The sequence below is a fragment of the Phlebotomus papatasi genome, chromosome 2, assembly GCF_024763615.1.
Source record: "Phlebotomus papatasi isolate M1 chromosome 2, Ppap_2.1, whole genome shotgun sequence".
NCBI classification, from domain to species: Eukaryota; Metazoa; Arthropoda; class Insecta; order Diptera; family Psychodidae; genus Phlebotomus; species Phlebotomus papatasi.
The window spans coordinates 32,838,076-32,853,606 of NC_077223.1; the positions used below are offsets into that span (position 1 = coordinate 32,838,076).

Below are 15,531 nucleotides of genomic sequence, written 5' to 3' on the forward strand. Positions count from 1 at the left end.
CAGCGTTTGAAGTACCATTTACCACGTTTAAGTACAAAATGAATAAAATTTTTATTATCAGAATAAATACAATTTTTCCGATGCTACTTCTGACTCTCGAGAAGTAATTGGTCTTTACAAACTTACAACATTTATCATAATTCTTAGAAAATATATGTGACGACATCTTCAATACCCAAATAATTTTTTAAAATTCTAATATTTTAAGTTTAAATTGTATTTAGAATTTAAAACGAACTCAAAGTTATTTTGGAAAAATGGATTAAAATATAAACATTTATATTTGCACTAAACCAATATTGCGATATTTATTTTATTTGATATGAAGAATATGAAGCAATATAAGTACACCATTCAATCTTCAACAAACTACACCAAAATATAAATTATATTGGTATTTGAATTAAAATTAGAATGTTTCTTCAAATTCTTAAAATATTATAACGAATCCCAATTTTAAATACGCGCCATAAATGACCTGCCAATTGCGTTTTGCCTACTTTTCGGTGAATAAAGACAAACTGAAAAATGCATTAATTAGAGTTATTTCACTTTTCGCCACACCAAATATGTCTCCGCCATATTCGCCATCCAGTCAATTTTGACTGGTTATTTCGTGAATTGCCCCTCTGGTCTAGAGCTTGATAATTAACACTGAGACGGCGGTAGACGCAGAAAAGATTCGTAATTTAAATTGTATGGTTTTAATTATTTTTGTATAACGCATTCTCCAAAAACATTGATGACAATATAAACCTGTCAAATTCAATTTATCTGATACAATTGTATACCGCATATTATTTAATTGAATCAACAATAACTAAATAAAAACGAGTACATGACATGATTTTTGTTCAACTTAAGAATGTCTCTTGTGAAAAGGACTCTCAATTGAGCAATCTTGCTAAATGATTCTTTATAAATAAAATAAATACCTAAAAATTTTCAAAAATCTGTAAAATACCGGAGAAGGAAATGTTTGAAAAAACCACAAACGATCCCAAAGCACAAAATCCACTTAAGATTCATTAAGAAGACCTTGAATAGCTGTGACAGTCACAAACTTGACCGGAAAACTGAATTATAAACTATTAAAGACAAATTGAAGTATTTTTTTGATACAGTGAGCGAAATTCAAATAGGGACGTACTTATAAGTGTGTGTTGTGGGTGGTCTGTAAGTCGGATCGATCTAATATTCTTTTGTATAATATCCAAGGGCGTACCCAGGATTGCAGTTAGGGGGGGGCTGAGTCTCAAATTTTGTTGGCGGCCGGGGGGAGGTACATAATATTTATTTTGAAAAAAAACGTTAAACATAAAATGGGATGAAAAGTATATATAAATATAAGATGGTCCTACTTTTCACCAGAGATTAGCCTATGCCCAAATTGTATTTATTCTTAAGAAACGATCATCAGTGTTCCTCGGACAGGTGTATTGTCTCCCATATTATTGGCCACAAATAAAATTAATTTTTAGAAATTATTCGCTACTTTTTACCAAATAACTACAGCAAGGATGCATTCTGTTAGTTCATATTTAGGGCAGAATCACATTGACAGTAAATTGCTCACCGTATTTCGTTGATTTACGCACTTTTATTACAATTCTTGCGCAAATTCTCGATTACCGTATTACCGCATCTCATACTCGGTGGCACTAGGTGAAAATTGTATAAAAAAATTGAATAAATAAAACGAAAATTCGATAAACGGTGGAAAAAACTGTAGGATTTTTTCTACAGTTTTTCGTAAAGTTTTTTGCTCACCGTTTATCTCATTTTCGCTTTATTTCTTCAGTTTTCTCATATTATTTTTACCTAGTGCCACCAAGTATGGGATAAGGTAACACGGTAATTGAGAATTTGCGTAAGAATTGCAATGAAAATGCGTAAATTAACGAAATACGGTTAGGCATCAAGGATGCGACCCCAATAGGGATAAGCGGTTGTAAATGATAATGATGATGATGATGAAGGACTGGTTTAACTCATTAGCTAACACGAAATATTTGGTTTGTGGATTTCGGATGAACTTATTTCAAGAAATCTTGTCCATCGAAAAGTATTTTTTTTAAGATCTCCGAATTCTGAAAATCAGATCCCTACAGCCGAATTTTTAAAAAAAAATTTCTGAAAGTATACTTTAAATATTGTACTTTTATATGCCTAAAAGCTTGAATTAAATAGACTTTTTATTATGCTGTGAAAATATTACAGAAAAATGTGCTGTTTTTAGTCAGTTTGACCTACGTAACCCCTTAAGGGGTTACATGGATCACGCAGCCTAAAATCAGCATATTTTCTTTCATTTTTGTCAACGTAATAAAATTATTTCAATTAAAGCTCTTAAGTATATAAAAATATAATATTTGGACTGCATTTTTCTAATATTTTAAAATTTTAGTCCTTTGAACTTAGCACCTAATTTTTGGAAACGTCTTTTTGAAATAAACTTACTTTTCGGTAGTCGCGATTACTTAGAGTAAAATAATCGAAAATAAAAAAAAAACAAATTATTTCCTAATAAACGCTGAGTTAAACTAACTTGAACGAAGGATTTTTTGTTGCTTTGACAACAATTTCTTTTGCAAGACGAAATGTGGTGCAAAATACGCCGAAAATCATATCCTTGTATTAAATTTTCCCAAAAACCCAATAAGGCCTCAAGTTCAAGTAGGAGTTTAACTCATCTACTAAAAGAAAATAATTGGTTTTTGGGGTCAGATGAATCTACTCTAAGTAATCGTTACTAAAGCCTTTTTGACCCGAATAGCCCCTCAACAGATTAAAGTTCTAAGTCAATGTACGACCCCAGCTTTAATTACATATTCTTAAATTTCACCTCTGACTGCTAAATCTGATGGCTTCAAATAAACTTTCGGAGTCGTTGGTGCTTTTTTTTAAACATATCTCCCGAAGAAACTTGAGGTCCATCACGTCAAGTTTCTAATATATATTAAGGCCTCTACACATTGGGAACAATTTTCATTAAAAAATGCTTTTTTGAACGAAATTTTCTGCACTTCTCTAGGTGGAAACGTTAAAATACTGTCAAAAATGCAATTTTTGACAAAAACTCTTCCCAATGTGTATAGGCCATTAAGGAGAAGATTATAAAAAAAAATTGGTAGAATCATTTTGAGAAACTTTCTTTCTTCTCAATAACATATTATATAGTAAATTATATGCTAAAAAAAACGCTTAACTTTTTTTAATTTTTGTATGTAGTACAGAACGGGCAACAGCCTTGCCCTTCCCTCCCTCTATTCGGCTTTTAATGGTTATTGAGTTTCTATTTTTGTATTGACACTGTACAAATGAGCAGTAAAACATCAAATTTGAGAAGTGACTAAATTATTTATAACTTTGAAAGCAGTAGAATTTCCATGAAAGTTTCGATCTTTATGAATTGAAAAATTAGGCCCATTTTTAGAAAGATTTCGATTTTTTTATTGATCAAATTTAATTTTTTTTTGCTGAACACATATTTTTTTGCTTTACATTTGTTTTTGAATTTTTTTTACGCTTCTAGGGGGGCGGCAGCTGCCCCCCCCCTGCCCTTAGCTGGGTACGCCCATGATAATATCTAAAATATACCAACACTCATTTTTGAAGTCATCAGAAAGAATGGTGCATTGACAAAGGACTGATTTTTTTGGTTTCGAATGGTGTTCTTATAGTTTTGAAAAAGAGAAAATAGTCCAATTCACGAGAATTCAATAATATTCGTAATAAAGTCCTTCGAAATTTCCATTCTACATATACAGTGAGCGAAATTCAAATAGGGACGGACCTATATGTGGGTGGTGTGGGTGGTCTGTAAGTCGGATCAACCTAATATTTTTTTGTATAATATAGGCCTATCCAACAAGGCTTTTTATGGTAGTGACCCACGCACAATTGCGTTCGTGCGTGAACGCCAGCCAAATATCAAATTTTTAGGTGATTTTTGAGCGAAATTCAAATAGGGACGATGCCGATTTTTTAAATAAAAGTGAAACAAATCAGATCAATGAGAATTATTTTAATATTGTGGACTTTATATCTTATTCTTCGTGCCAATAAAATTTCTTATAGCCCTATTTAAGACCAATTCATGAAGAATTTCTTACCTAATTAGCATTACTGAGAGCATCAGGTCCTCCACTGTCACTACTGTATGATATTGCTTAACTCTTGCATTAATTTATATTGCAATGATGCCTCATAGATTTTCATTGAGATTTAGGAAGGCAGAAATTACTTAATAAACGAAAATTTGCAGTTTTTTACCTGGAACCACATTTACACACATTTACCACATTTACATTAAAAGACTTTCTTCATGAATTTCCCTCATAATTCTGCTGGAAAATGGCATTACCACTAGTTTAGACTTCTGAAAATGGTACCAGTGCATCTTCAATTGGTATTCAACACTATTGAGATATCATTCTATTGGTCACCCGACAGATTCATGTCTTTTTCTAAAGTGAAAAAGCCGCCCAAGTCATCACAGTTGCACAAACCGAAGTTTTTGCTCTCTATGTTATATCAATAATATTTAAAACAATTTCACTCATTCAGTTTAAACTTCTTTTGATCGAAAAAAAGTAAGTTTATTCCAATTTTTATCCATTGAGATATATTTTTCTGTAAATGGTAGACGAGCTTTAATATGACGTTTTAGTCATTTTATGTAAATACACGAAACCGTTAAATCACCACTAAAATTATATCTGAAAAGTGTTGAATATTATTTGAAGATGAACCGGTGGCATTTCCCGAAGTTTAAACTAGTGGTAATATCAAATTCCAGCAGAATAATGCGGGAATTCACGAAGAAAGTCTTGTAATGAAATGGTTTCAGGACAAAAAACTACACATTTTGTATTAGTCAGATGATTTACCTAGCCCAAATCATATTGAAAATCTGTAAGGCATCATTGCAAGATAATTTAACGCAGAAGTTAAGTAGTATCCGACCGTGGGGAACGTAGATGAACTCAAGAACGCTATCAGTAGCGCATGGCGCTAATTAAGCAAGAAACTCTTCATGAATTGGTCTTAAGTGTAGCTAAAAGACCTTATTTCAGGCATAAAGAATAAGAGATCAAGTCCACAATACTAAAATAATTCTCATTGATCTGATTTGTTTCACTTTTATTTAAAAAATCGGCATCGTCCCTATTTGAATTTTGCTCAAAAATCACCTAAAAATTTGATATTTGGCTGTCGTTCACGCACGAACGCAATTGCGCGTGGGTCACTACCATAAAAAGTCTTGTTGGATAGGCCTATATTATACAAAAAAATATTAGGTCGATCCGACTTACAGACCACCCACACCACACACTTATAAGTCCGTCCCTATTTGAATTTCGCTCACTGTATATCCAATGATAACATGAATATTTCCGAGTGTTTTTCAGGCATAAATATATCCGTGTCAAAATAAATTGTAATAAGATATTTTTTTATGTAATATAGGGAAAGAAAATCCAATTGAAGGAACCACTGAAAAATTAATAAACATCATTTTATGTTATATACATTTTTTATTTGTCAAACACATCTCTACAAATACATTTATTGATATATTCAATATATTTTTTCCTAATATATTTACACAAGAAATTTACACCCCCAAGATGATAATATCAAAATATATATCGCACGTGGAAAAAATATAATTTAACAGTATCTTTCATTTATATCTTTTTTTCTTATTGTATCTTTCACCCTCAACCTTTTGTTATCTTTTGTTAAGCCAATTCCTCTGACCTAAGACAAAAAAACTTAATAATAATGTTGCGCTTTCAGAGGATTGGACATCACAGTACAAAAAAAATTAGGAAACAAATGTATGAACACAAATGATGATGAATTATTATGGAAATTATTGATGAAGTAGTATAAATTAGAGTAAGACTTAGTGGAGAAAAATACTGTGAAGACTAAAGAAATTTGAGGAAAAATAAATGTTGCAAAGTATTAAAAAAAAAGAAGAAATTAATTTAGGGTTTTGGATGTAGACTTGTGTATCCCGTAGGGCCATTTGAGGCACTATTGCGCCTTTGACACTTGAAAAATCTATAAATCAAATCAATCAAAGACTCTCCGTCAGAGTCACTCTCAGTTGTACTAGCAGCAATATATTCTTCAGGATTAATTGTTCCCACAAACATCTTGAGATCACTCACCGGGAATCCCTCCTTGTAGTACTTCTTAATCGTATCATAGGCATCCATTATGACCGAAATAAACAGCGATAGAACGACGTAAATGTACAAACTAATAAACGAATACAGATAAATACGACTAAACCACCATAACATATTGGACTTTCCGGACATTGTTGTAAATGTCGCAAACATATCATCCCCATTAATCAGCGAAAATAGGCACTCAGACGTAATGGCCAGAGATCTAAATTTAATGTGATATGGTCCCAGGATCAACCATCCACAAAATGTGAATCCAGCATAAATCAGCAGAGCACACAGGAGAAATCTAGAGATCTTCGGAGCAGCCCTCTTGAGGGTCAGTATCACGACATTGTAGGTCTTAAAAAAGCCCAAATACCTCAAAACCCCAAACCACACCAACAAATTCCCAATTCCCAGCAGCACCGAACACGTATTCCATTCATCAGCAACAAAGTGCCTTCGTTGGATTTGCTCCTTGAGTGCCGATCCAATAATCAACAGGATATCATTGCAGATTATCATGATGTACCACATATTGAGGAATTCAAGACGTCCCTCCCAACTCAATTCGGTGCCAAAGTGTGTCTTGAAAAACTGAACTGTTGCTACTCGCAGCAATTGAGCCCTGTACACGGCTCTCGTGCAGAGAGCAAATGACATCAGGCAGATAATAATCACCAACATATTTAGGATGCTCCTGCATAAATGCAAGAAACAACAAGATACTAGATTAGCTACAGAAATTAAAAAAAAAAATAATATTCATCTTAAAAAAATAGTTATCGGTTGTTGCAAAATATTGTGTTTTCTTGTTGAAGTTTGACTTAGAACGGTAAAAGATAGAGTATTTAGAGTATAGAGAGATAGAGTGGTATTTCCTCCATATACTTTATCTACAAAACTGTTTTTAAATATTGTACTGCTCGAACTCAAAGGGAGAACAGTATAAAGAATTAATTTTTACCAACTTGTCACCGTTCTAGAGATTAAACGGTAAAAGATATCAACTTTTGGTCTTCAGTGACCCCTACTAAAAAAACATCATTTAACCCTTTAACGACGAGACACTTTTTACGGACTAAAAATCAACAATAAAAATTAAACTAAGAAACATAATCAATGATAAGTCTTACATCTAACCTTGGAAAGTCCAACAGAGTCTCATTCGGTATATTTTATGCTTCTATGAACAATAGGGACAAAAATAGCCCAAAACTTTAAGTAATTTTTCTGACAATACCAATGAATAATATTTTGCGCTTTAATGAAAAATATTACGTATAAGTATTGTAGTTTTTAGTGCCAAAAGGGTTGTGCTTAGAAAAAACTGGAAGTATAAAAAATAAATAAAATCAATTACGAATTTGAGAATTTAAAAATTCGCCATTTTTGAGCTTAAATATTTACTACATAGCAAATAGCTAGAGACTTGCAAAAAATATTCTAAATTTCTTCAACCTTCTACTTTGCAATTATGTACAGACATAAGAAAAAAATAACTTTAGGTAGTCAAGAAAAAATATTTTCTTTATAGGACACCGGTGTTCCAATCGTCCTTAAAGGGTTAACGGATAATTTTTCCAAATTCCCCTCCTAAATCGTGTTTTTTTTGGTTATACAGTGGTGCAAATAAGTATAATTTCACCCCATTATTCTTAAAGAAACTCAACAAAACAGAAGTCTCGAAAAAAATATTAAGATCATAACGTCCTTTCATTCCAAGATAAAAAATTGACATTTTGATTTTTTATGTATTTTTAGAATTATAATAGAATTTTGTTTTTTAGGCTGGAATTAAGTTATAATTCCGCTTAATAAAATTTAGCGTTAGGGTATTTATTTTTGACCAATTTAAAGTAAATATATGTCAATAATTTTATTTTTAAATAAATAATAAATTCAATTCCATTTTAATAACTTTTACATTCACTTTTCTTGAGATGTGGGGAAATATGTTTAAGGAACAAAACGAAGGAATAATTAAAGTCTAGAAGGCGGTGGATCTTAGAAACTAAAAAAAATGACTATAGGGTAAATGTTCTAATTCAAAACCATTTTCAGACGATTTAACTTTGACAGAAGATTCAACACTTTAAGTTTAATTTTTTTCTGAAGAGAATTACATAAATTTGCTCCTTGACTATTCTAGAATGTTACTGTTTAGTGAAAATTCATTAGATATAATTGGAAAACTTCTTAAATACAAGAAAAATACGCGAGCGTAAAATGCTTCTATTGGAAACAAATTTATCCAAATGGAGAAAAGGGAAAGTTTCTAATTGGAGACAAACAGTGTAAGTGAAACTGCGACAAAAGGCTTCCAAAACCTTGTTGAGTTGCTCCTGAGTGCAGGATTTGTTCTTATTCCTGGTCTTTTCTCCTTTCCCATCTAAAACAATAAGAAAATCTCTCCAAAAATAATTTATTTCCGGGGTTTCCTATTGAAGCATTTGCAGACACTTCAGAAAAACTCTTTTTGCTTACGAAATAGGTAATTATTTCATTTGAAAACTTTACGTACCGTTAGCAATAAAGATTAGCACTTAATTTAACTAAAATTAGAAAGAAATATGACATAAATGTTAAACAAAACGAATAAACAACAGTCACCTTACTGTGTTTTTTTATTGGAAAACATGGTCGATCGATGAAAAATTCGATGGTGAAAAGGTACACTCTGAATTTTTCCGAGAAATCAACAAATTAAAATTTGTGAATATGACAGGTTTTTCGCTTTATTTGTAGCAAAATTATAACTAAATAATGAAACTGAGGTATAGAAAATATATAAATACAGTAATTTAGTACTGTATTTATCATGAAAACAGTAACGTTTTCATTTGGAGTAGCGAAAAATTTCCATTTGAAGCAGGTTTTGAATTAGCTCAATTTACCCTACTATATTATCAGATAGAGATGGCAAATTTCAAGAAATTTCACGTTTTTCCGCCTATTGTAGATGGCGACTACCGAGAAATTTCTGAAATTTTACCAACTCTATTATCAGATAATTGTGACATTCGTCAACACATCTGTCATACATACTTCATAAGGTACTACAAGGGTCGAAAGTCTTCCGTTGTCCATTTTTGCCTCTAACCGTATTGCTTTTCACTTGAAAAGAGGACTTTTCCGCCGAAAATTAATTATAAAACAATGCTTGCTGTTTAATCTGTGTGCTGATGATTTTGTCGCAAAATCGCATTCTTAAGTGATCGTGGATCATCGTAGAATTAAAACTAAAAATCATCACAAAAAAGGCTTTTAACAGTTTAGTCAACACGACACGTTTTGCACTATTTTAGAGTGTACGAAAGTTCAATACTTTTCCAAAGAATCCGAATTTAAGGAAGTCTGATGAAAAATGAGTCTTCCAAAAGTGATTCACCTTTAACCTTTAATAATTCAAAAATTCGATTTTCCGGGTCATAAGTGTAATTTAGTTAGACTAAATGTTCGTCTAGGCTACCTATAAAACACATCCAAAAATAAAAGAAATCTATAGCGTCGTTGTCGAAATAAAAAAAAAGAAAACTTGATTTTAGTGTGGATGGAGAGGGATGAGGGGAAAAGGAAAAAAACGTCTAGAAATAATGTTTCTCGGGGTTACCGAAGACCAGAAACTTAAGATTCAGAGCGGTGACAATTTAGAAGAAAGCGGATTATGTAACGTAACTGCTCTCTCTTTGAATTCGAGCAGTAAAAATGACATGGAGGAAAAAAATTTATATAAAATTATTATTATACATTGCTTTAATTTGTAAATATCACATTATATGAAATGCGTAGTGTCTAATATTAGAAATGTTACACTTTACTTCTTAATATCTTTATTTTCCTATTTAATAAGATAAGGAACTTGATTACATTGCTCTTGCCTCTATTATTTGTTTCTGTAAAAGTTGAAGCAGGAGTAAATTTCAAGCTCGAAAAATTAATTGTCAAGACACTAAATAATTACTGACATTACACTAAAATCTTGTTATTTTTCAAATACTCAAACTGAATTTCAGTATATGACTATAAATGAAAGTGATTCTATTTTTTTGTCCCAGCAGAACATCATTATTGACGCATTCTGAGTAAAAATACAGAACTTTTGCGGCCAGTAGGGGAGACCGGGGTACCTGTAGCCAGGGGTAGAATTAGTCAGTGGATTTTTCTCGTTTTTCTTAAAATGTACATCGAGCAAAGTATTTTTTAATGAAAGTAGAAACACATTCCCATATTTCCAGAAATATTTATAAGTCTGATCCTGTTATCCTACAATTTAGAAGCATTTTTATAAAATGGGTATAAAATTGTAATTTTGATGGTACAGTTTTTGGACCAGCATTTGGTTTTCTGAGTTTCTGGTCAAGATTTCATAGTTTTACCTCGTTTCTGGTTTAATAAACCTAATTGAAAAATATTTTTCACTTGGATAATAATTATCCAATTTTTTATATAAGACGATAAACACTGAAACAGCCCTCGGGGCAGTTGTAGCCACTCTTCCGTGGCGGGATAAAACTATCAATGATTTTTCACTAATGCATGGATAATTGTTAGATGAAAAAGTACAACTGATATTCCTAGCAATTATTGTCATTCGAACGTACGGTTTGTGAAATAGATTTTTTCAAAATGTTTTCACCAATTTTGACTCAATTACAAAAATATCATTGAAAAATTTAACATCAGTGGGCTTCAGTGTATCAAGTGAAACAATATTTGATTTCTCCAGTTTAAAATTTCGTCTCTAGTGGCAATTAGCACCCCAAAAGTGGCTATATCTACCCAAGCCGGGCAACTGTAGCTAATGTGTCACACTTTTTTCCTTATCCTTTTTAGAAAAACTCAAGGATTTTAGAGCCTTGGACTACACTGTTTCATACAGCCAATATCCTAATGCTACTTATGAAATATAAAAACATTAGACAAATCTTATCATTTTTTCACAAATCACACACGAAAAAAAAGCTTCATTTGTTGGCTAATTCTACCCCTATCTCCCCTACTTTACTTTTTCGACGAAAGACAATTACTTTAACATTTCTAAAGTAACATTTTTAAAAACTAGGGTAAATGTCCTAATTTAAAACCATTTCCAGACACTTTAACTTTGACAGAAGATTCATCATATTAAGTTAATATTTTTCTGAAGAAAATTACATAAATTTGGTTTTTAACTCTTCTAGAATGTTACTGTTTAGTGAAAATTCATTAGATATAATTGGAAAACTTCTTAAATACAAGAAAAATACGCGAGCGTAAAATGCTTCTATTGGAAACAAATTTATCCAAATGGAGAAAAGGGAAAGTTTCTAATTGGAGACAAACAGTGTAAGTGAAACCGCGACGAAAGGCTTCAAAAACCTTGTTGAGTTGCTTCTGAGTGCAGAATTTGTACTTATTCCTGGTGTTTTCTCCTTTCCCCTCTGAGACAATAAGAAAGTCTCTCCAAAAAAATATATTTCCGGGGTTTCCTATCGAAGCATTTGCAGACACTTCAGAAAAACCCTTTTTTCACAAAATAAGTAATTATTTCGTTAGAAAACTTCACGTACCGTTAAAAATAAAGATTAGCACTTAATTTCACATAATTCTGCCAGAAATATTACATAAAAGTTAAAAAAAATTAATAAAGAACAATCACTCTAATCACAGCGAACAGACTGGGATTTTCTACATGGTCATTGCTTTTTTACGTCTTCATTGCTTTTTTACACGTGGAAAAAATATTTAAAAAGTTGCAGCACTAAACCAATTTTTGCACCAGTTTGATGTTTTTCCGTTCTCTGAGACAATATTCTTTAATAAGAAAATGATTTATTAGTAAAATTTGCCAAATCTAAAAACCTCGAATTAAGAGCAAAAAGCAATTGACCGGTCAATTGCTCTTTGCTCTTTTCTCAAGGTACTTATAATCGGAAAATTTTACTAATATATAATTTTCTTTTCAAAGAATATTGTCTCGTAAGGCGTAAAAATATCATATTAGTGTTAAAATTGTTTTTTTTCCACGTGTAAAAAAGCAATGAAGGCGTAGTAAAAAAGCAATGACTGTGTAGAAAAGCAAAGTCTGTTCGCTGTGAATGTGTTTTTCATTAGAAAACATGGTTGATTGATGAAAAATTCGATGGTGAAAGGTACACTGTTAATTTTTCTAAGAAATTTATAAATTAATATTTGTGAATATGAATGGATTTTCGCTTTATGCGGCGCAAAATTAACTAAATAATGAAACTGAGGTATAGAAAATATATAAATAAAAATTTAATACTGTATTTATCATGAAAAAAAATTATGTTTCCTTTTGGAGTAGCGAAAAGTTTCTATTTGGAACAGGTTTTGAATTAGCTTAATTTACCCTACTACAAAAAAGTTAACAAACGTTAAAAAAAACTCAAGTTTTCAGGAGTGATTCTATTTTTATGGCCGCCACTGTATATAATGCAAAATGCTTGAGTTAGAAAGAGATGCGAATTTTGATTTCACGATTTTTCTTCTGACATATTGCTCAGGTATAATCTCTGTATTTCTCTGTAATCTAGAATCTCAGTTTCCAGAAGCTAATCCGGGCTTATCACTGTTAATTTTTATTTCAAGCGTAATAGAATTAATTTATTGTTTTAACCTCCAATGCCAAAAGCAATTAAATCTAGATACATTTCGATAATAACCAAGTAAATAAAATTTATAAAATAAAATTTCACTTCTTTTGAAACAACCGAAACAACCTAATTAATGTTTCAACTGAAAAATATTTCCAAAAATCAAATTCCTACCTGAGTGTATCATCGATATTGGCCTCTGTGGTGTACTCAATGTTCCCTTTGCAATTCAGGCGGATGGGTTCAGCATCCAAGGATAAGAGCATTTGTCCATCGTGATCTCGATTATCGAACAAGATTATGATGTTAAATTGATAGCAATCAGGTGGAGCAATTGGTCCTGCTGCTTTGAAATTCACTGTCTTCACTGACATCTCGAGCGTAGCCTTAACCAAGGCTGAGAAACTCACGATGATATCTTTGCTGGCCAAATAGGCTTCACTCCCAATCTCCGTTACATTTCCCGTCAGATTGAGGCAGAGGACGTCAATTTCTGAGTTGAAGATGTAACTCTCGTTGAATCCAAAAATCGTACCTTCCTTGTAGCTATAGAGGCAGAGATGCATAGGAGCCATGATATTGTCTTCATTGGGATAGGAATATGGCCCAATGGCTTTGCTCAGATTCTGGTAACCCTCAATAGCATAGTCGATGGTATCGAAGAAATCACTCTGAACATAGAGTGCCAGAGGTCCAACACTCGGCGGATACGATTCCACTTCTCTGGACTCATCCCATCCGTTCAGGAACAAATGGGAGAATGTCACACGATTGTCCCAGGTGTAGTTGATGTGATTGTAGCGGGAGTGTGCAAAGAGGCACAGTTGAATGGTCACAAGGATTATCTTGACCACTTGCACGAAAAACTTGTACGGGAAACGTCTCCTGGCCTGCCACTTCTCAATGGGATTCATAAAGAAAAACTGCAGCTTCCTCCGCATTCGTTCCTCATTGTATGACGCCATTGGGGTATTTCCCACGGCATGTTCAATGTGACCACTATCAACACTGGTCATTGGAACACTCACATTCTCCATGCAGCTGCTGGAAGTGCTCCCGGAGGGCTCACGAAGTCGCCCTCGACGTTTTCCCTTCTTCACCAGCTGACTGTCACTTTCACAACATGAATTTTCATCTTCGGGCGATGAGAAATTATTCATCTCGACAACATTTACACGGTCCACTTTGATCAGATTGCACAAACACGACCTTCTTTCTCAGATAAATCCCAACAATTTCACTTGAAAACACAAAACTAAATGATTTTTAGCACCTTTCCGGAGGAGATAACAAAGTAACCGACGTGAGCGCCTCTCGCGGAAACAGCCACAAAGTCTTTTCCGGAAAAGCTCATGAGGGGAAATTCAAACATAAAAACGCGAATTTTTGTCTTGGCTTTTGAGCCTTTTGAGCATTTCAGCTTACAAAGATTTTACTTTCTGGTATAAAAACAATGAAAAATACACCAAATCCACTCACTCAAAATGTCAATCAACTGATAGTACGGAAAACAATGGTAAAACAAAATGGAAAAGCAGTGTTTGATAAAATTGCAAAATTACCTGATTACCCATTATCTCGTCGCTCTATCCGCTCTATCACATTATGTCCTATCACTGCACTCAATTTATCACTGTATTTATCTCACTGGTACATAGAATTATCTCTTTAGGTATTTTAGTAAACAAAATCACTACGTAATTGAGAAGAAAAAAGGGAAATAAAAACTGCTAAGATGGCTAAGTTTTGCGCTTGCAGTTTGTGATCACTACACTGACGCTAGCTCCATTTACCCTTAGCGGTGATCGCCTGAACTTTTCGGAATTCCGCCAAAAACCTCCTAGTGGCTGAAATCAACTTCTTTGAAAAAAGGAAAAAAACTCATTATCGCAAAATGTTTTTATCCTGGAATTAATTACTATGATCAATAGCAAGAAATTTACACTCTCACAGAACTATCAGAATCAGATTGTATTTATGGTATTTATGAATGATATTATTTGAAATTCACTTGAAATTTTTTGAGTTGAGATTTCTTCCCGACGGTATAAATTAAATAAGATTTTTTTTGTTAAAAATTAAAGGTAATTATCTGAGAGTTTTTCAGGGTCGAAAATTTTTGTCAAGCTATGATAAATCCAATAAAATGAACCTGTAGGTAGGAAAATTCCCTAAAAACATGACAATGTCATATGACAAATTCGGATACAGAACACCATTAACTCTTTCGCGTCACACTTTTATTCAGCAAGGGAATTCATGTAAAACTGAGTTTTTCCTAATGCTTTATGATCAAATATAATAGTTCAGAAAGGAAAAAAATTTTCCATTGCGTGAAAACTCGGAAAAACCCCGGGCCATATATGACCCTATTGTCCTCAAGGGAAGTGTACATACCATTTTCAAAATCTATATCACGGGCTTTCTAAGAGTTTTTTTTTGCTTGAAGTTATTAATTTGGCCAAAACCATGGCAAACTGGATTGTCTTGATGAACACTGTACTCCTGGTGTTCAAGGAATCTTCCTGGTAATCCCTTGAACAATCACTGTCACAATATTTTGAGGAGTATTTGGCAAAAATAAACTTATCTACATATTTATTCACACACAATACAATTACACAATATGAGAAGCTTGCAGAATACTCTAAAATATTGCAAAATATGTTATAATTCATCAGATATAAGATGGAATGTCCAGGAGCAGGATATTTTCCTTCTGGATTTCACAAAGAAAAACAATG

At 32.6% G+C, this 15,531-nt stretch overlaps 1 protein-coding gene across 1 annotated transcript; it reads right to left on the reverse strand.

Moving 5' to 3' along the window:
- Positions 1-5,520: 5,520 nt before the first annotated feature.
- On the reverse strand, positions 5,521-14,346 carry LOC129803509 (mucolipin-3-like). The gene is made up of 2 exons (XM_055850119.1): positions 12,962-14,346; positions 5,521-6,888 (listed from the first exon to the last, which is right to left on the reverse strand). Exons 1-2 carry the CDS (start codon positions 13,945-13,947, stop codon positions 6,000-6,002), a joined length of 1,875 nt encoding a protein of 624 aa, XP_055706094.1. The 5' UTR covers positions 13,948-14,346; the 3' UTR covers positions 5,521-5,999.
- Positions 14,347-15,531: the final 1,185 nt, after the last annotated feature.

Excerpts from the sequence above, each read along its gene's own strand:
- LOC129803509 (XM_055850119.1), bottom strand. The coding sequence starts at position 13,947 with ATGAATAATTTCTCATCGCCCGAAGATGAAAATTCATGTTGTGAAAGT. Across the intron at positions 6,889-12,961 it reads AATATCGATGATACACTCAG|GAGCATCCTAAATATGTTGG; the intron begins GTAGGAATTTGA and ends GCATTTATGCAG.